This window comes from Lepidothrix coronata, unplaced genomic scaffold (genome assembly GCF_001604755.1).
Source record: "Lepidothrix coronata isolate B3197 unplaced genomic scaffold, Lepidothrix_coronata-1.0 Scaffold206, whole genome shotgun sequence".
In the NCBI taxonomy this organism is placed as follows: domain Eukaryota; kingdom Metazoa; phylum Chordata; class Aves; order Passeriformes; family Pipridae; genus Lepidothrix; species Lepidothrix coronata.
Genome location: NW_016690386.1, coordinates 601,968 through 628,880, shown reverse-complemented (window position 1 = coordinate 628,880; position 26,913 = coordinate 601,968). Strand labels below are relative to the sequence as shown.

At 38.6% G+C, this 26,913-nt stretch overlaps 1 protein-coding gene across 1 annotated transcript in view; it reads left to right on the top strand.

Annotated features, from left to right (window-relative positions):
* Window positions 1-26,913, top strand: part of TRHDE (thyrotropin releasing hormone degrading enzyme) — a 202,912-nt gene that overhangs the window by 141,306 nt on the left and 34,693 nt on the right. Inside the window, exons 10-12 of the mRNA XM_017832814.1 lie at window positions 12,229-12,317; window positions 20,977-21,110; window positions 21,209-21,264. Of these exons, the coding sequence (XP_017688303.1) occupies window positions 12,229-12,317; window positions 20,977-21,110; window positions 21,209-21,264 (279 nt within the window). The remainder of the gene's footprint in view (window positions 1-12,228; window positions 12,318-20,976; window positions 21,111-21,208; window positions 21,265-26,913) is intronic.

Sequence of the window (26,913 nt, the reverse complement as noted above, 5' to 3'; positions counted from 1 at the left end):
TTTGAATGTCAAAGCGTATGGTTGGTACAATGCTTCAGTAGAAATTTCAACTTATCCAAGCAAAACTTTAAAACTTCTATAATAACTGTATAATTCATATTCTACCCCCATATAAAAATTCTTTATTTAAGTGTAGGTTTGGTCCTGGACTCCTGTATACCTCTGTGAGAATGGATTATGCTCTTACATTATAAGGCTACAGGGGAGAAGGTGATATTACATCTGACAGGGTTCACTGGGTTTCCCTGCTGACAGAAAATGATGATTTTGAGGCACTAGTCTCATCCATCATTACAAGAATGGCTCACAGATATGACAAGAAATTTTATGAAAAATAATCTGTGGTCTAGGCAATAAACTAACCAGTTTTGATGAAATCCATAAACCTTTTATATACTCAATTGAAGAGCAGACTAAAGCTTTCTGCTTGTGGGTATGTTTTGCCTTTTAAAAATATATAGAGTTTGTATCTTCAAAAGTGGAGAAATAACCTTTCTAATGTTATCAAAATAATTAAGTTAATGTTGCTGGGATAATATTCATTTATACAGTCTTCTTATCATGCATGCAGTTTCCATAGCTAATCTTTGCCTGTTCATGATAATATCCTAAAGGGAAGTGTCTTGCTGGGTGTTGAACACAGCTAGCTGTGAGGAAAGAGAAAAAAGGAAGATGTACAAATTGGGATATGAACAGGATATTCATGTGTGCTGTGATGTAGTAATCCTCTGTGCCTTTCTCCATATACTGGAACCAGGGAAAATTCAGTCTAATGGTGCAAGCCAGGAACATGACCATCAAAACTAGAGCTGTACAGGCTCATGGGCCTAACACTGTGTAGTAATTATGACAACTGAAAGACTTTACAATGGATGGCAGAGCTGCTCAGCAGCCACTCCACTTCAAGATGAATGATTAACTTCAGAATTTATTTCCATTCAGGTCTCTTCTGAATTCCTACACAAAGTTCATTTATTTATTCAGGCTTTGCAGAAAAAGGGCTGTGCTTGTCCCCTTTACTGATAATTATTTGCATAGTAAAAGCATAGCTGTGTTTGGATATCACCATGTGTATTCTTATTCAGTTGTAGGATGTTGTCACTTGAGCAGTGATGGGGAACTTACTCTGTCCACTTATCAGCTAAGGAGCTGGTTAAATACAAAACAAAATGTTAGGAGCACAAGGGGAATGCTGATTAGTATCTATGAGATGTTCTTAGAGCAATTGTGGATTAATGTAGCATATGTAGTATTAATTATGTAATAAAAAAGGACCATAATATGGACAAATATTATTCCATAAACTGAGGAAAGAGGGCTAACAAAATATAAATAGAAAAAGAAGTGCTCATTTACCTCCCTGTCTCTGGGAAGTATCCTCTAATCTTCCATTTTCTCATGTCCTCTAAGTGTTTTCTTTCATCTTTGCTATACCTGAAACATCATGCTTGTGTCAGCATTTGTACCAGAAACAACTTTTGTGTTGCTACCTAGGGAGTAGATGTGGTACCCTAGTTCATTTGGATTGACCTCAGTGCCTCTATATCAGCTGCTGTAATAATGATGAAGGGAACAGGCTCCAGGAAAGGAAGGTATGGTGTATTAGACACAGGGGAAATGGAATTAACAGAAATCAGATGAAAAAATCAAGAGTCCTTAGTGGATCACAGAACTGTGTGTGAACACTGCCAGATACTGATTTAACCATTTTTTTTAGCTAGTCAAGCAGGGACTTGAAAATACTTTTTCTTGCAGAAGAAAAGCGTGGGGCTCTCCTTCTCTTTACATGTGCACTGGAGCAGAGGCCAGGTCTGTGACACCAATTGATCTTGTCCTTTGATGGGTATTGGGACAGTCCTTAACCCCAGCAGCCTGAGAGAGGACAGTGCTGTGCAGAGTGCTACTCCTTCAAAGGAGTGGGCACAAGGGCTGCCTCTGTGAGTGACCTGGAGGAAGCCTGCCTGCCTCAGCACGTGCCAGAAGAGTGCCTTTGCTCTTGGGTGCTGGTGTTTGCCAGCCCAGCCCTTGTACTGTGCTCTGCTTGTTGAAATATGATTTTTTTAATGTAAAAACCACTAGAAAGTACTATTTTTTGTGTTGCCTTTTCATTTTCTAGAGGCTTTTCTGATTGTTGCATATTTTTTTAAATCAGAATAGGAAGTGCTTTTAAAATCTGTTCCTGTACATATCTGTGCTGGTGTCTCCAGCAAGATTATGATTTTGCTGCTTGCAAAGATCTCAGAAATGCCAATTCTAATTTAGCGCTTTATTTCCAAAACTATTTCACAGCTTCTATTTGCAAGAAACTTCTCTCACTGGGAAACTTCCAGGATGCTCTGGCATGTAGTATGTGGGCAACTTTTAGTGTTAGAATTTGCAGAATGCTAAAGAAGACAAAATTGGTGTATTGTGTCATTCCTTCCTGTGCAGTGGCAGCACTGGTATCCTGACGGAAGCTAGGCTGACAGGGAAAAGCTGCTACTGCATTTTATTATCACTCCAAAATGTGTCACTTTTCTCATCTTATTTGCTAATACTAACTCTCAGGAATTCCTAGATACCCAAACTAGTTAATTAACTCACAGTAATTAAATCAATTCCATGCTGAGAGAAGAAGCATGTACTTGAGGGCAGAACTATGTTATAATGTAGAGTGAAGTGGGGAGATGAAGAGGAGAATAAGGGCAGCAGTGCTGGTGGGGAGCTGCTTAACAAGCAGGGGGTAAGAGAGGGAATGCTGCATGGCAGGATGCAGACATGAGCTGGAATTTGGAGCATTAAAGTTGTATAGCTGGAAGAGGCAAATATGGAGTACGAGGGAAATGATGTTTAAGGTGGGGGCTTTAGTGAGGTAATGATCAGATTGGGGAAAGTCCAGGCAGCATTTGGTAGAGCCAAGTTTTATAGGAGGGATGAGGGTGGATAAATGGCCTTTTAGAAGTCAGAGATGTGAGTTCCCCATTGTTGATCAGAGGATAAAGCTTCTAACATGCTCTGTTTTTTATGTTTTCTTCCTTCTGCTTTTTTAAGTTGCTGATAATGGGTTTCTTTTCCTTGTGTCTTTGTGTGAGCCTTCAAACTCAATAGTAGAATTTTAGATTTTATGGAGGAGATACTTTGGTGGGGCACTCTTAGGGAAGTTTACTGAGGAAAGAGAAACAATCATAGGAATTGTGTTTTGATTTTGCTTAAAACTACATTATTCAGAGGAAAAATCAGAACTGAACGTTGGAACATGCTGAAAAATGGTTAGTACAAAGTCTCTGAGAACATATTGGAGGATTGTAAGCATAGCTAAAATGCTACTCTTATTCCTGCTAGGGCAGTCCCTTCTCAGCCGATAACGCATCCTTCTGTTCCATTCAGAGAAATCTCACACCTGCAGTCTAGTCAAGGGGCTATGCTCATGGGTGAAGGACAACACAGAGATGGGGTTTGCATGATCAGCACCACGTGTGCAATTCTGCAAGGATGTTTTGCACTGGTGCAAGATGGAACAGAGGATGCTGGAGAGGTTAAGAGCTGTTACTGCAGAGTAAAGAGGCAGCTGTTGGTATAGACAGTTAAAACTGCTTAAAACCAGCTTCTTTGTATCCATCTCTGATTCAGCACGGAAGGTTGCTTGTCAATTTCGAAAAAAAAATGAAGTGGTTTGTGTTTTGCTGTAAAAAAGGTAGTGTTAGGCAGGAAGGAGACAGCATGTACTGACAAAGAATTTGTAGTATTTGTTCTTTGCCCACAACATTTTTCTAGATTTAGTAAGGTACGCAGCTAGCACTGGCACTGAAATGAGTCAATTTTAGAAAGCATCATGATATTTATAACCACCTCCTTTATAATTTATTTTTGGAGGAAATATTAAGCTAATATTACACAGAACTTTATAGAAGGTTTGGTAATCAGATAATTATAATTATATTATATTATCAGACAATGCATTTTTTTCTTTTCAAAATGGGTAATTTAATTTAAATTTACTCATTTAAATTACTTTGTGTCTACCATTAAAAAGGCAGCCAGACCAAAGTTAGATAGGATGCCAAAGACATACAGCTGTTTTCTAACAGACTGTGTATGTAAGCTGTCATCTTGAGGCAGACTCACAGTGCAGAGCCACACCTGAGCTCTTTCATGCTAGGACTGCTGTTACAGCGCTGAATCCTTTTCTTAAGTTTAGGAATTTGTGTTGTCATTACATTGGTAAAGGCATTATATTTGGCATAAGACTCTTGGATTGGAGAATGTAATTTTTCCCCTTTTTTCCTTTTGTCAGCTATAGGATTTGCTTATTGTCAAAAATTATTCCAAAGATTCTTGTAAAGAAGGAATTAGGACTATGTCAGAGTAAAGGAAAACCAAAAAATCTGCATCTTTAATACATTGCTGTTAACCATGTTAATCACTGTTATGACCACAAAGGAATTGTAGTGTCAATGATTGTATTGAAATACATGCCTCTAAAATATATTTCACCATGCTGACATTGAAAATACTTTTCCCTCTGTATCTTTGTATTTATATTCTTACACAGGAGAAAACCTAAAGGATCATAGACGTTGTTCTTAGAAGCAGCTATCAGCCCTTCATTTAGAGTATACCAATATGATTGCCTTTTTTAATATGGGTTTCTAAATGAAAGCATACATAATAGACAAATACATAACATTAGCAGCTATATTGAGGCAGAACTCACTCTCAAGACTAAAATATGTTTCCTAGTCATTCTTATGCAATGTTAAATATTTCTCCAAACTATAAAGATTATCCATAGTTTCATCCATGTGTGCAGCTAAGTATAATTTGTATTTAAAATATAATAGTCTCACAATTCCAAATACCTCTCAAAACCCAGAGTTTTGCTTCCCTCTGAAATGTATATTAGCTGTATTCAACTGTGCATCCAATCAGAGCCTTTGAAAATCTCCAAGTAGTTAAGAGGCAAGACTGCTCTGTAAATTGATTTCTGTTCATCCATGAGACATCTGTTAAGTTCACTTCTATTAAAAACTTGAAGTACTCTTAAAAAACTGACACCTCAGATGTGGAGCCCATTCAGATCTATCAGATGGTGAAGCCATTCTCTGCCTGGCAGCACCTATCAAGATCTGACCCCATTGGGTTGTTTTGGTTGGTAGATTGGTCTGACTAAAAAATTGAATTCCTCCATAGGTGAGGCATTAGTGAGAAAGAAGAGCAGAACTGATGCAAAAAGCTCAGTTAGGTTTTGACAGTATTTGGTATAGAAGGTAACATGAAGACTGCTAATTTTTAAGTAACATGTTCCTCATTTGGAATTTTGTTATCTGCTTACACAATACTGCGTATTACATTGCACACTAAGTTAATTATGTCTGGACCCCTGGATGAAAAAAATTACAGTCTATATTACAGGCAGATACAGCTTCTTAAAGATTATACTGGAACACTGTCCTTAATTCACAGACCCCATCAAAGTCCACCAAAGTTTTGTAAAGGGGCAAGAAACTTCTCTGCCCACCACAGTGCAGAATGATCTTAGAGTAAGCACTTCCACAACCTTTTTCTTACCATCTTTTTCTGATTGGTCATGTAGTCAGTGTTGTTAACTTCTCTGTCCCTTTTTTTTTGCCTTAGCTTACCTTTTTATTGTTGACCCATCTGTTAGTCTTAAGACTCCTATCTGTTAGTCTTGGGTGAGGACAGTACCATTGTAGCCCCAGGATCCTAATGTTAGCACTGTTTCCTTTCCTTATTTTGCTTAAGTCCAGCAAACCTTTGATATGCATCCTACAATTAATGTGCTGTGTGTCACACTTACTGTGCCCCACTGTTTTGTTTCTGCACTGAATACAATGCTGCAGTCAGAAATTCTCTGTCTGCAGGACTCATGAAAGTCCTGTCTGATTCAGACACCAGCAGGCCTTTTCCAGTTACTACGTACTGTCCTTTCTGAATTCAAGTTGGCTAACTGTGATATGTAACTTGATGAAAAAGTCTGCTGTTGTGTGCTCTTTCATCCCCCTTGTAGGGAATCCAACTTAATCAGTTATCTTACCAGTGTTATTCACCTGTTTCTCATTGTTGTTTGTACTAAACTTCTTGTTCTTACTCTGAACACAGGAATTAAGATCACACTGGGCATATGCAGATGACCAGTGAATACCTCAAGCTGTGTTTAGTGGATCTCAGTTACTTGATGTTGTTCTTCCTGATCCATTTTTCATCTTGTATTTGTCTTAGCTACAAAGTTAATGAAATCTCCCCTTCCTATGTGCCATCTTCCATGCTGACAGAGTACAAGGAATCCCTTGACACCCTGTCTCAGTGTAGGAGGTGTAATACTTATGAGAGAGGGAATAACATCATATTCTGTTGTGTTATGCCTCTGGGCAAAGCCTACAATCGCTTTACTGGCACGTATTAAATCTAATGAAATCTCTGTGTTCTTCAGTCTTGTGAGAATGATATTCACAATATGAATATATTGTCAGCTTCTTATCCATTAAACAGAACTAACAATCTGTAGAATCACACTTAATAAAAGTATGTGATTTCCTGTAATATTCACATGAGCTTCCCCAAAACCTGAATTACTTCTTACTGAATGGTGTACTATACTATATAATAACCTGGGAAAATCTCTGTGATGCTTTTAAATTATCTTTCCCAACACAATCTCTCTAGAAAGTGTAGCTTACAAAATTGTATCCTGCTGAGTTCTGCTTCATGTACAATCTCTTTCTGTAGTAGGAAGCTTGAAAGCTGTTCTGCTGTTCAACAACTTTCACTTGTTTCCCATGACCACCTTATCTCAGCCTAGGAATAAATGCTTCCAGATATCACTGCAACAAAGCTCATAATTTTGTACATTAGTTGAATACACTTTCAGGTTTTCTGTTAATAATAAATTATCTTTGAACCTTCACTATGTTAACATTCAAAATTCACTGAAAACAAAGGCTTTCTTTTGACTGATATTGTGGTTCAACCCCAGCCAGCAACTAAGCCCCATGCAGCCACTTGCTCACTTCCCCCATTGGAATGGGGGAAGAGAACTGGAAGAGTGAAAGTGAGAAAATTCATGGCTTGAGATAAAGACTGCTTAATAGAGAAAGCAAAACCTGCGTGCACAAGCAAAGCAGAACAGGGAATTTACTCACTGCTTTCCATGGGTAGGCGGTTATTCAGCCATCCCCAGGAAAGCCAGGCTCCATCTTGCATAACAGTTACTTGGGAAGACAAATGCGGTCACTCCAAATGTCCTCACTTCCTCCTTCTTCCCCCAGCTTTACATACTGAGCATGATATCATATAGTGTGGAATATTTCTTGGGTCCGTTAGGGTCAGTTGTCCCAGCTGTGCCCCTTCCCAACTTCTTGTGCACCCCAAGACTCCTTGCTGGTAGGGTGGGATGAGAGGCAGAAATGGCCTTGATGCTGTGTAGGCACTGCTCAGCAATAGCTAAAATTTCCCTGTGTTACCAACACTGTTTTCAGCACAAGTCCAAAAAATAGCCCCATACCGGCTACTATGAAGCAGTAGCCCAAACCTTCCAAACCTTGCTGACAGAAAGGTTGCTTTGCACTTGTCTTGGTAAGAAGTAATGAGAGATCTCTGCTGTCTTTCTTCTGTATTTATTTAATGTCCTAATGTCACACAATCCTTTACTTAGTTCATATTATCAACTCTGTGTGCCTTTTAATTTATAATAAGCATTAAGGTTATTAGCCAGAAACTTTTGCAGTCATGCAGCTAAATGCATCTTTTACTAGCCACTATTTGTATATGTCTCTGGAGATCAGCCAAGTATTCAACCAAAGGAAAAGTACAAATCTTCAAATTTTAATTTTTGTTCTATAAGATTTACTTGCTTTCCAAAAGGTCAGATTTTCTTGTTGCTTTGCTTTTGTGTTCTTTTGTCCCTGAAATCCGAACAACATAAGTTCATGCAGATGGCTCATAGCAAAATATTCCCTTAATAAGAAATGCTTATCAGCATCCTAACTTATTCAGGGAATCACCAATGTTTGCAAGGGCCACACTGGGAAAGCGTCCCCTCCTCAGACTCAGTGCTGCTCACCTAAGATGTGTGTGTACATGAGATTTCAGCATTTCCATCTGGAGAGAGCTGAGAACAGGAAACTAACACCAAGGAGTTCTTGCTCTCTGTTTCTCATCTTCACCCACTCTGGACGTACCAGACTGTTATCTTTAACTGAAGAGACTGAGTTGGTATTTTGGTTATTAAGTTCTAGTGGCAAAAAAAGGGGGTAGGTGTTTTAACCAGTCAGTTTTACTCTTGGATTCTTGTTTTATGCTTTTTACTCTTGAACTATTTTTATGCCTCACTTTGAGTTAAATAGCTTTAATCATATCTCTCAGTGATATAAGGTCTTAGATTGTTATGTTCTCAAAATACTTTACAAAGATTAGTAAGTGTTACTGATGAACAAGTAATGGATTCCCATCCCACAGAAATTTTCAACATATCAAAACATTTCCCTCTATTGAATCAGGACAAAAATCAAAGCAAAAAATGGGGAATAATTAGTTTAGAACATTCATTTCAGTTCTGTAATTTCACTACCTTACATTTCAGTTTCAGTCATTTTAACTTCTCCCTGCATTTTTTTGAATCAGTAAACTGAAAGTTCTTATTTAAAACAGTAGTTATAAAATGTTGCAGCAGCGCCTGTTTTAAATACTGTATTTGAAAATCTGTGCTGAAGCCTTCTTTTTCTTACAAGCAGCTTGGTTTTGAAAAGTTTCCTTGGGAAACTCAGGTTTAATTATGAGAGGTCAACATCAAGTGGAGAGAGAGACCCATTTAGTTGCTTGCACAGATGACTGGTGCCATTCAAGGTGTTCTAAGGTGTCTTACTTTACCTTGTGCTGCCATTACAAGGGTGGAAGCATCCTTAGGTGCTCTGTCATATCTAACAGCCCATGGCAGATGTCTCAAGTACCCTGTGACAGCTCAGTTGACATCACCTTGCACAATTGAATTAATGCCGGAGAAACTGAGTCACAGAAGATGATGGTTGGGATTTCACCAGTGCCAGCTAATGCCTACATGAAGCTTGGCACATTATGGTTACTGGGAAGATGAATCTTGAAAATGTATGGGTTTACATCTCAGCAAAAACATTCATTAACGTGAAAAAGTAGTTTAAGAGGTGTGCAGAATCTGAAATGCCAGGAACCTTTCCTTTTCTTTTTTAATGACAAATACATACTGAGAGCACACTGGTGGTGCTCCCAAAATATAAATAATAGGTCTACACTACTCACAGACAAAGCATGAGGAAAACAGGCCCCCTTTTTCCTCTTTTCTTTGTAAAGCAGAATACTGTGATAGAAAAGTGCAAACAAAGTTTGCCTCTTCCCAGTCACACCTGGAGAACAAAGTCTGTACAGATCACTCAGTGAGTGGAAGCTGTCTTCTTGAAAAGTGAGCCAGATATGTCTCTCTCACATAGATAGAAAAAGCTGGCCACAGCTGCTTCTGCAACAGCAGCAGAAGTTTCTCTGAGAATGAAGAGAAATGGAATGAGAAAACAGATAAACAGAGAGAACAGCAGCAATAAAGTAGGAAAAATATGTTTCTGGAGATGCCTATTAAAAGGAAACCCGTGGTTCACCTGGGAAACTAATAGTCAAGAGAGTGAGATTTGGAGGTTCTGGAGAGCACCAAGAATATCAGGAGGTCTCTCATATTGGGGAGATAAAAGTTAAATTTGCCAGTACTAGTCTCCCTAACTAAGTCCACACATATTTTCTGAGGAGGAGTAACTTTTGTGACAGCTGGATCACCTTTCAGAGAAGGATCTGTCCTTATTTCAGTGGGATTTATCTTAATTGGAGGCAAAATAATGTCAAGTAATATAAAATTCTTCTCTGTATAGATACTTCAATGTGCAAAATACATTTCTATGAAATTCCTTCTGAAAATAACAGGTGTCTATGTGTATGTTCATACATGAATATTTGTGAATGTGTATATATGTGCTTAAATCATCTACATAGGCAGCTCTCAGTATCTTTTATTTTGCAGTTTAGCTTTTTCAGTAGGAGCTGAAAGGTCATAAAAATTCCATGCAAATGCAGTTTTTATTTTTTTTCATATGCCAGTGTTCCTGTTCTTTCAAATAATGTAAAAGCTTTATGCAAATTTTGCCTTGTTTTTCTCAATCACAGTTTTCCAGCATCTTTTTCATTCTGGAGAACCAAGTATTTAGAACTGGATATGTTTTTAAAGGTGATATATTTCCAAAGAGTTTTTTTGGACAGACACTAGTGAATGTCTAGTAAGGTATAAGGTAGTTAAGAGAGTAGTGAATATAATCTGGTGCATCACTTTGCAGCATTCCCTGAGTGCCCTCACCTGTTGAACCCAGAAATTATTGACACTGTAGCAGAAGCAGCAGGACACAAAACACACTTTCATCTCATTGCTCCAGTTCACAGTCCAGAATATTTGTTAAGCCTACAAGGAGGGTAATTTTGTGTGAGGACCCCAGATAGAGAACTGCAGAAGCTTGTGCACCTAGTGGACATTCTTTTCTGCTGGCCATGCTATGGAGTGTGTCAATGTTCAGCACAAGGAATGGGCAGACTGATAAAGCCATAAGCACCTTCAAATGCCACAGCTCAATTATCCAAAAAATATCTGCCAGGGCTTGTACTCATGTGGAGCTTATCTTCAGTGCAGGAGTAGATCTGAGTTTTCCCAGTCATGATACCAACACTCAGAGAACCTAAAATCACACGGAACCTTTTTCTTCTCCCACTTGGCAATAAATGCCATGTTTCCTTTCTACTATCATTCATAGCTCTTTCAGCTGTATGGTTGCCCAAATATCTCCCCCTCTGCTGAATCGCTGCTGTATGATCAAGTGTTTCCCAGCACACATGATTCTGTTCTAAGTAATACAAATCCCTGTGCGTGCTGAGGGCTCTTTGCAAATGTGTGGGGAGCCGGGAGCAAAGTGTGGAGGCAGAGCAGGGGTCTCTCTCTCTTCCCCAGACTCCCAAGTCAGGCCAGCAAATGCCACCCTTGCAAGCCAGCCCATGTTGACTGCAGCTGTGGAACATCTGGATGGTGTTTGTAATTTTTGTAATTCAGTGCATCAGGCTTCTGGATAAGTGGAAAGGAGCAAAACCAATTGTTTTTTTAGCACCATGGGCTAGTTTTGCAATGCTGTGTACTAGCAGGAGAGAAGCTGATGCTGACATCAAGAACTGGCCCACACACACTATTTTAATACAATCAGTCAAAAATTATGTACCTGGTATCAAAGGGGAAGTATACAGTGATATCTGAGTTGAGGCCATTCTCTTGCCATGCTGCATTGCTTAACTGCATAAATACTCCCCCTAGACCACCTACTCAAAGACCAGCAAAGGTACCACCTGTATCATTACTGAGTGCTTCCTCTTGACTGGTTTACAAAATGATGTGGCAGGCCTGTCAGGGAAATGTCCACTCTTTCACTGACTGGTGAAATGGTACTTTTGAGAGTTCAGGAATAGAGGTCATGAAGACATGCAGGAATTCATCCTTTCTGTCCTTGCCCCAAAAATTGATTTCATACAGTCAATTTCTGCTTATTAAGAAAAAGATGTTATATAAAAATTTTAGGTAAATTATAACATTTACTCCAAATGAGAAACAATTTTTAATACCATATAAGGAATTTGGGGTCTGATTACACCAGTATATCACCAAACCATATGAAGCAAGTTTTGTCAAGTTTGCATATGCACAGGTGATAATAAATGGTGCAAAGAAGTGGAGATCCATCCCATTCATTTTGTTTTTATAAACCAGCAGCAAGGAAAGCCAGTTGTAGCTTTTTCAGAAGTTACTAGAAGAGTATGTTATTTTTAAACTGGTAGTCTTTTTCTACGTAAATATAAAAAAGTGTTCTTTATATGAGAAATCATTATTTCCTCTTTTGCGAATCATTTTGTAAAATTAGGAAAAGCCTTGCAAAAAAGTCCTCATATAATGATAGTGTGTGAAAAATGTAAAATATAATTTAGGAGGTTTTTTTAAATGAATGACTTTTTCATTGTTTTATTGCTAATAGCAAATGCATTTCAAAATCAGAGTAACTTCTTAGAATCCACAGATCTTTACAGTGCTACTAAAATTGTGTTTTGATTTCTTTGACATGATCCCTGATTGCTGTGAGAAGAATCAGTTCAGTATTTTTGTTCTTAGATTCCCCCTCCTTTGTCTTGCAGCTACTTGTGGCAGATTCCATTAACAATTGCAGTAGGAAATACGAGCCACATCTCATCAGAGGCAATTATATGGGTGTCTAACAAATCAGGTAAAAATAAACTTTCCTCCCAGTGGAATCTCATAAAGCATACTTGTGTTTTCCTCAACTGTTTCTTTGGAATTGATCCTAGATAATTGTTTAGTTGCTCTGCACCCAGGTTTAACTACTTAAAATGAATTACAAAAAAAAAAAAAAGGAGAGCTGGGAAGGGAGGGAGGAGGAATGAAAGATGAGCAACAAGCTAGATTTATAATTATTGCAGAATTTAGACAGTATGATGTAAAGCTTTTACGTAGAAATATGTAACTAAATGCTAAGTATTTTATATTTGGCAACACATATCAAATCATTGATGAATGCAATTCATTTATTGATTGATGAAAGTGAAATGTATTATTTTATAGCAAAGCATCTGATGAGTATGATTTAGTAAATTTAGAATTCTATAATTTTTGACTCTGATCCGTGGTCTGAACCAGGGCTAAGAAATGTTTGCTGTAACTAAAATTTTCCTTATTGATCTATCAAAAGTATTTGTTCTCTCTATTAGATAACCATATGCTGGACCTCAAAAGTGCATTATTCTGCTTATTACTTTTTTTTCTTCCTCCTCAGTTCCTACATGATCATAACAGTAATAGTTATTGTCCTGAGGACAGTGAGTGCTAGATACCAGTGGTTTTTTATCACCTAAAAAAAAGGAATCCTGCCATAGCAATGTCCTGAAATATTTATTTCCTTAGCACTTCATGCTACATTGTCTGACAATTTTGGACTGGAATTGAAGAGAGTGAGGGAAGACATATGGAGACTTGAATAGAAGGATTATATGGAAGGGAAAAGAAGGATCCACGCATCCCCTTGACACATGGGCTGTACAGGGAGAACTGATCTCTTCCTGTAAAATTAGAAGGGTATAGAGATTTCCCTCTGATAGAAATTTATTGGGAGAGATGAGGGTGTCAAACCTGTGTGAGACTTCTTTTCCTCTTTTATAAGTTACTATAATATATTAGTCACATAGAGCTCAATAGCCAGTAGGAATGGAGATGTATGGTGCGTGATCAGTAGAAATCTGAGTACCCCAAATTTCTAGTGGTATAGGGTGTGTTTCTTTACCCTGATCATTTACAGCCTGTGAGAAAGCAACATGTTTTATACCGCTCCCATGATATAATGATCTAGAAATGTGCCTGTGATCAGGGCGCTTTTTTGTACCTGGGAAACATACTCTAGTAAGAGCATACAGATGCTGCTTCACTTCTCAGAAACTTACTACATTGGCCATACTTTTTAATATGAACATCTCTGAAATACTTCAAAACCTGTTTGCACTTTCACAGCCTGCGTTAATGACCTGCTCTACTTTTGTCCTTTAGGGCTTGACTGAACTCTCATTGAAGTTATCAGAAAGATTCCCACTGACTTCAGAGAGAGTTGATCACCTCATCTCATCTCATTAGGTTGCACATGCATGCCTCCTTCCCTTCGCTCCTGCCTTCAAAGTTCATTATATCACTGTTATCTACACAGATGGTTCCTCATTGCTTTTTGCATGCAGAGTGCTGTGGAGGAACAAGTCCATAAAACTGCTACCCACTCTTTTAAGATCTACTGTTCCTATTGGAATGCCTTCAAGAAATCAACAAATTAATGATGGCCAGTGTAAGCAATTATTTTGGGGTGGCTACTATATAGAAATTAAAGAGGAACCTTTCCGAGTCATCTGTCTCCTGTATAGCAAATCAATGGCACTGTGATGTATTGCCATTATCCTTGTTCGTCCTCATTACTTTCACTCACTCATTCACTTACTGTGCCTCATTGAAAATGAGGCTGTAAACTTATGACTACATCAAGCATGTCCTCTTGCTTCTACTTATTGTTACCTAGCTCAGCTGGAGAATTCCTCAACATAAAAAGTCAGTAAGAACATCCCTGAATGTACTCAATGTATGATTCATTGTACATGCTGTTATGTATTGAGGCTGGTATAGAGGATTTTGTGTTACTCCTGGAGTTTTTCTGCAGCTGGTATATTTGTTTTGTGGGGATGTGGGAGGGATTCTGAGACTCCAAAGGACAGTTCCCAGGATTGATTTTTGTGGACCGGAAGAATCATGAAGACATTCTGTTGTACAGAGGACACAATTTCAGTGTTGTCCCAGTGAGTAGTCTGGGAACAACTCTGCAAGTTGGAGGTGAAACAAACTACTCCAAAGGATATTTGGAAGATTGGGAGTGGTCACATTGTTCTTCAAGTGAGTATAATTGAATGAGATACTCAAATCAAGTTTGGAATAAATGCTGTTCACGAGGATGGTTTCTGTGCTCTTTGAGGAAAGAGTAGGCAATTCCTTCTTTTTAACCAAACTGTCATGCTGGAAGAGCTTCCAGTGTAACCTTAGGAGTGGATAGGAGGTAATGAACAGCTCTCTTTTGTTTGCCATGTATTACTGATCACAGACCTCATTGCTGCTGCCAATAGTGAAGAGGGTTCAAATTAATGACTACCATTATGATATCTTGGCATATCACTTAAATTTTTCAATAAAATTAACCTTGTCTGTGGGTTATCTGAGAGAAACAAAACCATGGCAATTTTGAAATAGCTACATATATTGCCATCAAGAAATATTCCTTTTTTCTGGTATTTCAAATAATATCTCAGGGGAGTAAATCCCCTGCCTTGCACTAGAGTTCACCTAGGATGGTTATTTGCTGATGGAAGAGTCTTTTCCTTCATGTACGTCCAGAGAGGCAAGAGAGAGAACTGCTGATTTTTGCATCCTTTTTGAGTCTGTGACCTCATCAAGGTATTGTAGGATGCCAATTGGCATTTTCATGAACAAGGGATAAGAGGTTGCTATCCAGTTTTGTGAGAGCCACATGAATGTAGGATGATTGAGTTGCTGCTCTCTACTCATCCTGTCAGTGTCTGGCTCTATACCAGAGATAGTGAGCATGCAGATAAGTGATTGTTCAATATGCTGAGCAGGATTAGTTCAGATAACTGCAGATCATCCCAGCTGCTGGCAACAGTGCTAATTCTGTCCACTCTTCAGTAAAGGCCTGCTCTAGAAATTACAGCTATGCAGTGTCTTTTTTGAGATGTAATTCATTATCCTTTGCAGCAAATCCTGTAGGGAAGACAATGCCAGACGTTGGCAACTGTCTGATGAAATTCATTGTCTCCAAGATGTTTCATTTTCAATATATCTCTTCCCACCTGTTTGTGGAAGGTGTGTAGTTATAGTTTTGGAAGCTTTTCATTTTCCAAGTGCTTCTGCCGGTCTCTCTTCTCCTTACCCAGTGAGCCGTGGCATTTTTGTAACCATGTTTGTACTCATCAGTTCATATACCTGCCACCAGATGATGACCATTTTACTCGCTTAGTTGTCCGGTGTGTGAAATGGACCTGTCTTGTTTGCTCTCAGAGTTCTGCACAGGTAGGTCACCACCACTTTTTCCCTGTTCACTCCCTATAGCCGTGGATGAGGGTGTTCTGCTTCAAGTGAGTGTAAACCAGTCACAAAGGAGACATCTTATGATTAACCTTCCTATCCATGCTGAGGTCAGAGATATCACACCAAGGTGGCTGCAATGCTCTTTGTACCTTAATCTTGCAGATCTGCTGAATGATAAATTTCACTGCCACTGGGGAAATCACTGGTGTTACAAACTTCTACTTTGTCATAAATCTAGGGCTTGTTTCTGTTTCGCCTAGATAAGTTGCCTCTTTTGTGGTTGCTGTAATAATCTATAACCATGTATCCACAGCGTTTTGGGATCCCCCCAAAAGTAGTGGATAAAAAGTCAAGGACTGGCTTTGAACCCATTACAGCCCCACAAGATGACTGCTTAGCTGGGCTTGTGGGAAGGTGTTGGCAATTGCTGCTGAAGGCATACTAAGTGTGGAAGCACAGGCTCACCTGTCATGTTTCGGCAAATGCAGAAGAACTGACCATGACCTGAAGTGAGAAGGTTTAGGTAGCATCGATTTTCAACAGACGAGCAGAGCTTTTGATAAAGGCAGACTTGCTGTTCCCTGGGCATCATTGTTCTGGTGCTCAGTCTCCAAGTAGGAAACATCTCCATGCAACTCAGCAAGTGTTGCTGAACTGACTGACACAGCTTTACAGTCTGTCCTTTCCATCCCCCCTTCCTGTTTGTTGACTGATTTCTTACGTTCTGGGGAAATATTCCTCTGATGAACTCTGCCTCTGATAAAATGACTGCTATTCAGATTGCTGTAAGTATCTCCTCAGGATTGCCATAAGATGGGGGAAAGGAAGTTCAACATGGAAATTGACTTCCAACAACAAGTCCCAATTTACTATTCCACCTCCTATTAGCTAAATCTCTACTTTAGCTGTAAGCCACTTGACCGTCAGATTCTCCTCCATGAAGTGTTTTGTAGGAGACAGATGCTTCTGAGCTGGGGTTTGCTAGCTGCCCACTGGGAAAGAGAGCATTAGTTGTAGCTTTAGAAAAATACCTTTTTTTTTTCCCTTTCGGAGACTCAGCTGCTGAGCTTTACCTGTGTTGCTTCCAGACTCCACTCTTGTATCTTTCAAAAGCAGGAGGAAGAGACAGAAGACTGCTGCTTACACTGTGTATCACCTTAGACTTTAGCAGTTCCATCATATAGGAATGTTAATGGATGGAAGGGTAGTCTGAGGAAAGATTATGTGAGATAGAACTTGATCATTTTGATCATATTTCCTGATGACCTTCATTTATTGTGTTATTCCCTATACCAAAACATTTTCTTTCATCATGGAGCTATGGCTACATGGCAAGTGAGATAGAACTTTTTTTCTGGTTTCCTTCTCCCCATATGAAAAGTTCATGCAAGAAGATTTGTAGAATTTAGTTAGTCAGTATCTTTTCACAAAATATTGTGATTATGATGAATTTCCTCATGGAATGTTTTTATTTGCCAGAAAAATATCACGTTCTGTTCTTGACATAGAATTTTGCTACACTTGTGCAGTTATTTTTGCAGCAAAATGGAGTGAGTTCTCTCAGCATAAGCCAATTTCTTAGTATGCTAGGGGTTGTATAAAATGAAGAGTTAAAATAACAACTGTGAGTCTGAACATTTGAAATGGCAGTGGAACTGTGTTTAGCTATGCTCTTTGCAGCACTGACATAGTCTTCCAGAGGAGCGCCCTTCTCCCAGACCTACCTCACATGGTGCTTGGGTTACCGTGTGGAGGAGCAGACTTCCATCATTTTTGCTGGTTTTGAAGGAGTTGAAGTTGCTCGAGAGCTGGGAGAGCACAGAACTTCAAGCCACGTGCAGGTAGCATTAGCTGGAGGACTGTCTCACACTTTGAGAGCAGAGAAACTGGGAATAAGACCCTAGCTGATTTTCTTCCTTCAAAACAAATGTCATAAAACTTAAACATTTCCTTGTAAATATTTCCTATATGTATGTGGCAAAACTGGAAGTTTCAGAGCAGCATTGTTTTCTGAGGCATCCAGAGAAAACACAACAAGGGAAAAGCACTTTCTGATGAAAGAAGATTAAAAAAATTCCCTTTAATCTCAAATACAACTGGATATATATTTTAGATTGAATTTTAAGAGGTGAACTAAAACCGTCAAAGATAGATTTCATTTCAAATTAAGTCTTTGTTGTTGTTTAGAAAGTCATGAGTGTTCTAATACAGAATTTAACACTGAATTACTACCTTTTCCCTAACTATAATACTTTTAACAGGAGACTAATAAATGTGTTTTTAGTAAGTGGAGACATTACCCAGGTGTATAGACATTTTTAGTGCTATAATCACCAAAACAAAGAATTTCTTTTATAGGAAAATGTGAGAATTGACAAACACAAATATCAAATTCTACTAAATAATATAGAACTGTGTGAAGCGCACGCATCAGGCAGCTCCTTGAAATAACCACCTTTTTATATTAGCTGAGAAGGTGTGAAAGATTCCTGTTCCATATTTCAGGAGAAAGTCAACACAGGAGCAGTCTTACCAGAAAATAATAGCAAGTGGTTATGGTTGTATTTAAACTAACCAAAACAGCAATAATGCCATCAAGCTTCTGAAAGGTATTCTCCTTTAATGCCATGTGTGTTGGGGATGTTGCATAGCTGTTACTTATGAAATAGGTTATTTAGAACTTGTCAAATTTGACTGGCAAGTACCATTCAATGCTCTATTAAAGCAGAAGTAATTTCCTCAAATACTGAAACAAGAATAAGGGTATGTATTTTTTTGTTACATCGGATTTTGAAAATTTCCATTTAATGAATTTATTTACCCAGATAATGCTTAAGAAAGGCTTATAGCCCATTTGGTATGCTTTTAGGTAGTATCATAGAGGTGTGGGGATTAAGCAGTCACAAGTAGCTGCTTTCAGGAATGGTTGTATTTAGAGGTTAGTTTGCAACTGAAGAACATGGGCAGAAGGCTGTACTGCATTAAGGTGATAAGATTTTCTGCCTAGAGTGAGCAGCCCGCTCCTGACCCTACCATGGCAGTATGCCCCTAAAAACCCAGAGAAACTCTTAAAGTCATCCTTTCCCTCAGCAGTGTCTCCTAGATACAGAAGTGTGTACTTTTTTCTGTTTCTTTAAGAAACCCACTATGTTGGTAAAGAATATAGCTGATCTTTAGAGGTGACAGGCTGTATTCAAAGCACCACACTGGGAAAAATAAATGGGATGGAGTAGATCCGGATTCAAATTTCTTCTCTCCCTTTTTTTACGGGAGATATTCGATCCAAATCTGTTCTAAGAAAATGCCTTTATCACTATGGTGTAAATTGTTACAATCTCATATAATTTTTCTATAGTAATGTTTTTATAAGGTTACACAGGAAACAGGATTCAAGTCATCTCTAAGTAGCATGGTGCAGTGGGGTGGTTCTGACGTTGGGTCCAGTGAAAAAAGGATTTAAACAGAAGAGCAATTTCAGTATAGCAGTCTAAGAGAGTTTGCTAAGGACTGAGCTGCACAGCCCAGTGTTTATTAGACCCCTGTGGAAGAAGGGACACACAGTGTTACAACCTTGTCCCAAATCAGACTGTGTGGCAAAAGCAGCTTAGGTGCTTTGACAGTATGAATGCTTGGGAAGTCCACAGAGTTGTAGGACTTCATTCTGATTTTCTCAGTCCAATTTCTGCAGGATATCTTGGCTCCTAAAGAATATGTCCACTTGGTTCTTTATCACAGATTATTTTCACTAAACCCAGGGGTCTGTATTTTTTTTTCTCATTTGTTTATATAGAGTAATTAAATTGAGCTGGTAAGAGTCTGTTAGACAAACCCTAAAGGAGCAATAACAGTTGAATTGAGTAGGCAACAACTGAGTTATTCTAGGCTTAATATTTCTAAGAAGTGTATTTTTAAGATGTTTTAATGATTTCAGAACTCCCTAGGAGAGATGAGGACTTTATTTTCTAATCCTGCAGCTTTTTGTCTAAATTCATGTGCATGATGCAGCTCCATGAATTTGCATATATAATTATGTGTCTTTAAGATTGGGGTCTTGCTGATCTTTGTATTTATTGCACCTTAAAATAATAGTTATTTGTGTGTTTGCTTAGTTGAGGGAGAAGCATAACTTTTATTTGTAGTTCTAGTCATCTATTATTTACTCAGAAATTACTTTTTTTATAAGAAAGACTGAAACAAATCACTTTCTTTAGTAAATCTGTGTACTAGATAACATGTGTGAATTGTAAAGACCACGTTGTTAACTTTTTTCCTGATCGTTACTTTCAGCGAATTCAAGCAAACTAAGCAATTCCCTGATGGAATTACATTTATAACAAATTCTATGTATTTCTTTTTTATTTTAAAAATGCCTGAGAAAACTGTTCCTTCAACAATGTACAAACTAATTTTATTATAGTAAAAAAAAAGTTTTGGAATTTTTAGTGAGTTCTGGTTCACGATTAGTTTTGTCAGAATAATTTACTAGATTGAAGACTTCTTCAAGAAACACTGAAGCCTGAGGCTTCATCCTATGGTAATTCTTTCCATAGTGAAACAAAAGTGTGTGTTGTGAGTTCAGCGTGTTTTTGTTGTTGAAATCCCTAGTCGTGCAAATAGTTGTGGTTTACTTGACTGTAGAAATACTGTAATAAATTTAGACTTTCTGCCCCGAAGTGATTACTTAAAATGAGGGGAAAGATGAAGAACAGGTTAGTTGATATAAGGTTCTAGCTCTAAAGAGATGCCTCTCTGTGGTTAGTAGCTAGAAGCTGTACAACTGGAAATACTTTAATTTAGAATCCAATGTAAAAGCTTCATCAAATACATGCAGAAACACTTAGGAATTTATTTTTTTAATCACAGGTTTAGTCTTCTCTCTATAACATATCGGTTGAATTATTTGAGTTACAGTTGTAGAAAGCTGTTTTAGCATCACCAGAATCAGGGTACCAAACTTAAGATGTGTACTTTTCACATAAATAGTATTTTCCAGGGGACAAAAAAGCATACTTGGAGTTCTGTGTGGGTAAAAGGTCCCCATGGGAATGTCAGCTGGCATCTCTCTACATCAGAACAGATAAAGGAGATTATTGTTAATCAAGCACAATGTTTTTGTTAGTCTTTCACTTAATTTTACTGCCTTCATGTATACTTAAAGAAGGAGAAAATTTAACTGATATGTCTTTATAATTTTTAAATTTAAAACCAAAACCCCTTCCCTTCTTGTTCTTTGTTTCCAGAACACCACAGAATTCCTGCTTTCGAAGAGGCAGGTTGGTTGCTGGGGAACATCAACCAGACTGGCTACTTTAGAGTTAATTATGATATTAGGAATTGGAGGCTGCTAATTAATCAGCTAACAAGGAACCATGAGGTAAGCTCCTATTCTCATCCCTAAAATCTGCTTTCATAGGTGAACCTTCACTGTTCCATCACCCTAAATGGTTCAATTTTTGTGCTTGGCCCTCACAGGTTATCTCTGTCAGTAATCGAGCAGGCTTAATCGATGATGCATTCAATCTAGCCAGGTATGTTTTCCTGAAGATCGTCTATCCTCATACACTGCTGCAATAGCTCATGCAACTGTTAACTCAGCAGTTGAGTGTGCTTCAAACTTAAGTATGTCTTAAACATACGGAAGTTCTTTTGCGTCCCCTCTCCTCCTTTTTTTTTGTGGCACATAAACCTGGTCTGTGGCACGTTCACTCCTCTTGATCAATAATTGCCATAGGGTATTTCCGAGTCTGAAGATATCTGATCAATTTTGCAGCAAGTTCAATTTTACACTTTGAAGATAAATAATCTCTTTCCTCTTTCTCTAATGAATGAAGGTTTTTTCTTCTGTTTCTCCCTAATGCCCTGCCTCTCCTTTTTTTTTTTTATTTTATAACTGACCCTTGTGGTGTGTTTAATTTGTTATGGAAGGCACCTTTAAGCTTTAGTAATTTTTTTTTGCCCTGATTTGTTGTAATGGGTTGACTCTGGCCAGATGCCCAGTACCCACTAAAGCCACTCTCTCACTCTCTCTCTGCAACTGGACAGAGGAGAGAGAAAAAAACAGCTAAGGATTCATGAGTTAAGAGCTGGGAGAGGTCGGTTACTGATTACCTTCATGGGCAAAACAGACTCAAAGTGGGGATAGGACTTAAATTTATTACTAACAGGATAAGAGCCAAAGAGTGAGAAATAAAACAGTTTTAGAAACATCTTCCCCCAACACCTCCTTCTTTCCATGTTCTCCCTTCTGCCCCACAGTGCAGGAGGACAGGGAATGGGGGTTACGGTCAGTTGTTGTTCCTGCCCCTGCTCAGGGAGAGGAGTCCTTCCCTTGCTCCCCTGGGGTCCCTCCCATGGGAGACAGTCCCTGATGGACCTCTCCAGCGTGAGTCCATCCCTCGGGCAACAGTTCTTCCCAAACTGCTGTCCTGTGGGTCACTCCTCCATGGGGTGCAGTCCTTCATGAATGAGCCGTACCGACGTGGGTCCCCACAGGTGCCACAAGTCCTACCCGGGAAAAACCTGCTCCAGCGTGGGCTTCCCTCTCCATGGGCTTCAGGTCTCCAGCAGGACCCTGCTTCATCTTGGGCCTCCCACGGGGTCACAGCCTCCTTCATGCATCTACCTGCTCCAGCATGGGCTCCTCCATGGGCTGCAGGTGGGTCTCTGCACCCCAGTGGTGCTCCATGGGCTGCAGGGGCCCAGCTGCTCCACCGTGGTCTGCACCATGGTCCGCAGGGGCCACAGCTCCGGCAACTGGATCACCTCCTCCCTCTCCTTCTGCACTGACCTTGGTGTTTACCTTGTTGTTCCCATGTTTTCTCTCTGCTCTTCCCTGGCTGGAATTCCTTCTGCACCACAACCTTCTGTTCTTAAATATGTTATCACAGAGGCATTACTATCATTCCTGATGGCTTGCCCTTGGCCAGTAGCAGGAAGTCCATCCTGAAGCCGGCTGGCATTGGCTCCATGGGACAGGAGAAGCTTCTAGCAGCTTCTAACAGAAGCCACCTCTGTAGCCCACCCCCCACTACCAAAACCCAGCCACAGAAACCCACTACACTTGTATTGTTATATCATTTTCCCAATATCTTTCTTTTCTTGTAATCTGCTGGAACAGACTCTTTTTTTCTGTGTAGTGCTTTTCACACAGAATGGAAAAGCAGTTCCATTGAGCATTTCTGGAATTTCTACAGCATTTTGAATCTTACTATGATCAGAGTGCTGTTAGCTAGTGACTCCCTTGGCTGCAAGGCACAGTGCAGAAAGTTGCCTCACTTTCTTTTGGAACAGTACCATGGTTTGGATATTACCTGCCTTGTGGATGCGGTGCTGATACTTGTCTGCATTGCACAATGTGCGTTTCTCCCTGCCCATATGACATTACGTGATGGGGAGATTAAATGCATACACTTGTCTTTGACTGTGACATAAGAAAAGGTGAGTAACCTTATTGACCAGGCATAGAGGCAGTAACTGGTAGTTCAGACCTGACTTCTGAGAAGACCGGCTGTTTTTAACAGTAATTCAGCCCTCGGTTTTGGTTCCCAGTTGCAACGATGTGTTATCTTCTTGTCTACAACTATAAATATACATATTTTGAGAGACAGAACTGTGGAATACATACTTTAATCCCTAGCTATTATTTTCAGTGATGAAATAATTCCAAAATTAAAACATAACTACTTAAATTCATGCTGGTCCTTTTAAAAATATTTTCTAATATAAACAGTTCTTTTTACTGTACTGAAGAGACTGTATTTCTTAGAAACTTCTACAGTACTCTCTAATGTGTCGTTGAACTTGATACAGATAACGCCAAAAGGATTTAACTCAATTTTTTCACTATCCTAATATGGTAGGTCCTAATATGATTATTTCTATGTAGTTTTACTGCTACTTGATTTTGTTTGTGGAACAAGTACTGGTCTTCTCTTTAATAGAATTTAATAATATTTAGATCTTGAGAAATATGAAGAAAATTGCTCATATAAATTATTTTGGAGCACCACATTTTATTTTTTAAAGGTGTTTTTGATTTCATTCCTTCAAAAGGTTTATTATCCTTTTACTGTCCAGCATAATGATTTCTCAAAAATAAAAAACATAAATGAATTGTTACTACCAAGGGATATTTTAAGCTCTATAGCTTTAATTTCATAATTTTTTGCCCATTTTACATGGAAATACATTCCTTCATCTTCTTTCTTGGTGTAATTTGGTTAACATAACACATCAAGGAGAGTTAAGTGGAATAATAACCACAAAAGAAAGTTACAACCTGCTTGTTTTTCAGATTTTTAAGCATAATTCTCTTCTCAGTGCATGCATGCACACACCCTTAAGATCTGGAAAGCTGTAGCCTTGGCAGTAACGTAGCTTAGGGAAATCTATGCTGTGTATTCTTGAGCAGGGCAGCCAGGAATAACACTCTTCCATTCTTCTTGAAGATCCTTTATCTTTCGCTTTGTATGAAGTTTCAGTACAGTTTGAAAATATGTTGATTCTAGTAAATGTACTAGTAAATGTTGACTAAGAAAGCCGAGAAGCTGAGAGAAGACAAGTAGAACTGTGGTTCTCTTCTAAGCTTAAACAAAGCAGAGGTCATTTCAGATAGCTCCAATAAGCAATGTCACAATAAATAACAAAGATCCCACTGTTTTAAGCATGAGTAATGCCGTCAACTTCTCTTGTCTTTCTCTTTCCTTAGTATAAGTGATCAGTTAGTGAGTATGTGAGGTGGGATGCCTCCCATTTTACTTTAGGCATCCCAAAGGTAGACCTGTAAAGCTGACATTCTCACCTTGTACTGCACTGAGAGTTAATGGAGAGAAACATGCACCTGACCTCTCAAAACTACTTAACCATATAGGATAAGATAAATCACTCAATGTTAAGAGTGTTGTGTCCCTCCTGGTTCTTCCTTGATGGGCTCTAAATCTTCGTAAAAGATTTCCCTCATTAAACTGGTTGACTTAATCCAGTATTATGTGAAAGAAATTGGTCTGGTTTGTATTTAATGTTAATCAGTGTTGGACCAGATGTGACTGGGAATATCTATTTCACTGTCACCTAAAATAGTTATTGTTGTTTCCAGTTCTTGAAGCACTGAATGAGAAAGCATGAAGCTGTGTTGTTAAATAATTGTTCTCACACTCCAAGGATGGATGACTGTGTTGGAGTGCTGTCAATTTCCTTGCACAGATTAGGGGGAGAGTGAGCTATAGCCTCTTTAGATGTAGCTTGCCCCTGTAGACTTGACAAATATAGAGAGCTGTGTCAGAAATGAAAAACAACAAAAATATACCTTCAAAATTATCTGTGAACTAAGTTCATCATGTTGTAGATGGCCTTCATAAGTGTTCCTCTCAGAATTTCATACACTAGACCAAAACCAGGATCCTTGTGTGAATAGATATATGATGAGTTATGATGATTGTTTTCCTGCTGTTAATCAATTCTTTTTGCCTTGCTTCTTTCCAAACTGTGAGTTCCGCTGACTCTAGAAAACCAAAGTCTGAGGGCAAGGGAAAAGGCAGTGCCAACCTACTTTTCAATATATAAATCCAAATTATCCCCCTTGACACAAATTTATCTTTAACAGCTGGTGCATTTGACTCCAAGGTTGATTCCAGAAGTAAAATACCAAAGTAAGCTAATGCTGACTCCTTATAATTTTCTCACCAACTTGTAAAGGCAAATTAATTTAAAAAGTAAGTCTTAGTTAATCAAGTATAGCCTTTTGGATCTGGAAAATCACATCTTTAGGACCCCTTATTTTATGTTTCTTAAAAAAAAAAAAAAGAAAAAAAAGGGGGGAAACAAATCAAAGCCAACCCTCTCCCTGTTCCTTAAGTTAATTCCTGGATATGGAGTCTTGACATGTAAGCAAAAACATTTTATCCATTCAACTAACTACTTGAGGCAGCACCACCCCACTTAATGATTAGCTGATCTTATTTCTGGAAACTGAGAGTTACCTTGTAACCAAGCCTGTAATTCATACACTTCCATATAAAAGCCAGAATTATTACCGCTAAATTAGAGGAATGTTTTATTGAAATTTCTGGTCGAAATACGTGCATAACAAAACTATACTATGGAGTTGAAGTGATCTTCATTGTTATTTTCCTTCCTTAGAGATTAAGATTTTATTTATTGTATCATTTGAAGTATTTCAGCGTATGTGAGCTAACTGCTTCCATGTTACACTTGTTTTGTATTACTTCAAGTCCTGTTCGGTGTAATGTCAGGAGAAGTCAAGGCATTTAATTGCTGGGGCTGGATAATAAGTAGGTGACAAAGATAGAGGTTCTCATCTAGCCCGATTAATGTACTTCAAAATGTTTCAATATCTCAACAGCCATATTCAGATTTGTTGACCTTGTTTTGTTGGGTTATTCATAAACAATTATATAGGGTCCATTTAAATGAGTAAACTGGAGTTTAACTCCAGCCTTCATCTTTACTCCTGATTGCATTTTCTGATAGTTCAACACAGAGACAAACAACAGATAGGTTATGCAGGTCCTTTAATTAGTGCCTCTGAGTACCAGCTAAGGGACCGAGTATTAGATCAATACTTTGTATTGCACTTGATTAATAGTGGTATAGATTTACTATTTTAATAAATGAGGCCTCATCCAAATTATTTCAGCAAATGCAACAGTAACTCCCATTCACTGTCAGGCAAATTTTGGTGATGGTTCACTAGCAAATGATTTAGGTGTGGCTTCCTATGGGAGTGGTTTGGTTTCCTCTGACATAAATCTCTCTCAGTGGGCCTGAGCAGCTGTGCCTTTTTTTAGAGAAAATAGAAAGCTACAATTATTTTAAGGTAGCTGTCATTCATTACATATGCTGCGTGTCAATCCATATGTTCTCTGACATATCACAGCCTTGATATCTGCTTTATGTGGAGATACACATTTTGTTATGTGGAGATAACATTTGCATATGTTCATACAAGAAGAATCAAAGCAATTCCTGAGACTAAGCACACTAAAAGTCAATTCTGCTTTTGTAGTATGTATCATTTGTATATCTGATCCTCTTACATAGCTAAAAACAGTAAAACAATTTTTACAGCACATTCCAGGGAAGTGCTGGTGCTGTGAGAGCATCCTGGAAAATAGAAATACTTGCTGAAAGCCAGGGAAGAAGTTGGAGAAGACTCTTCA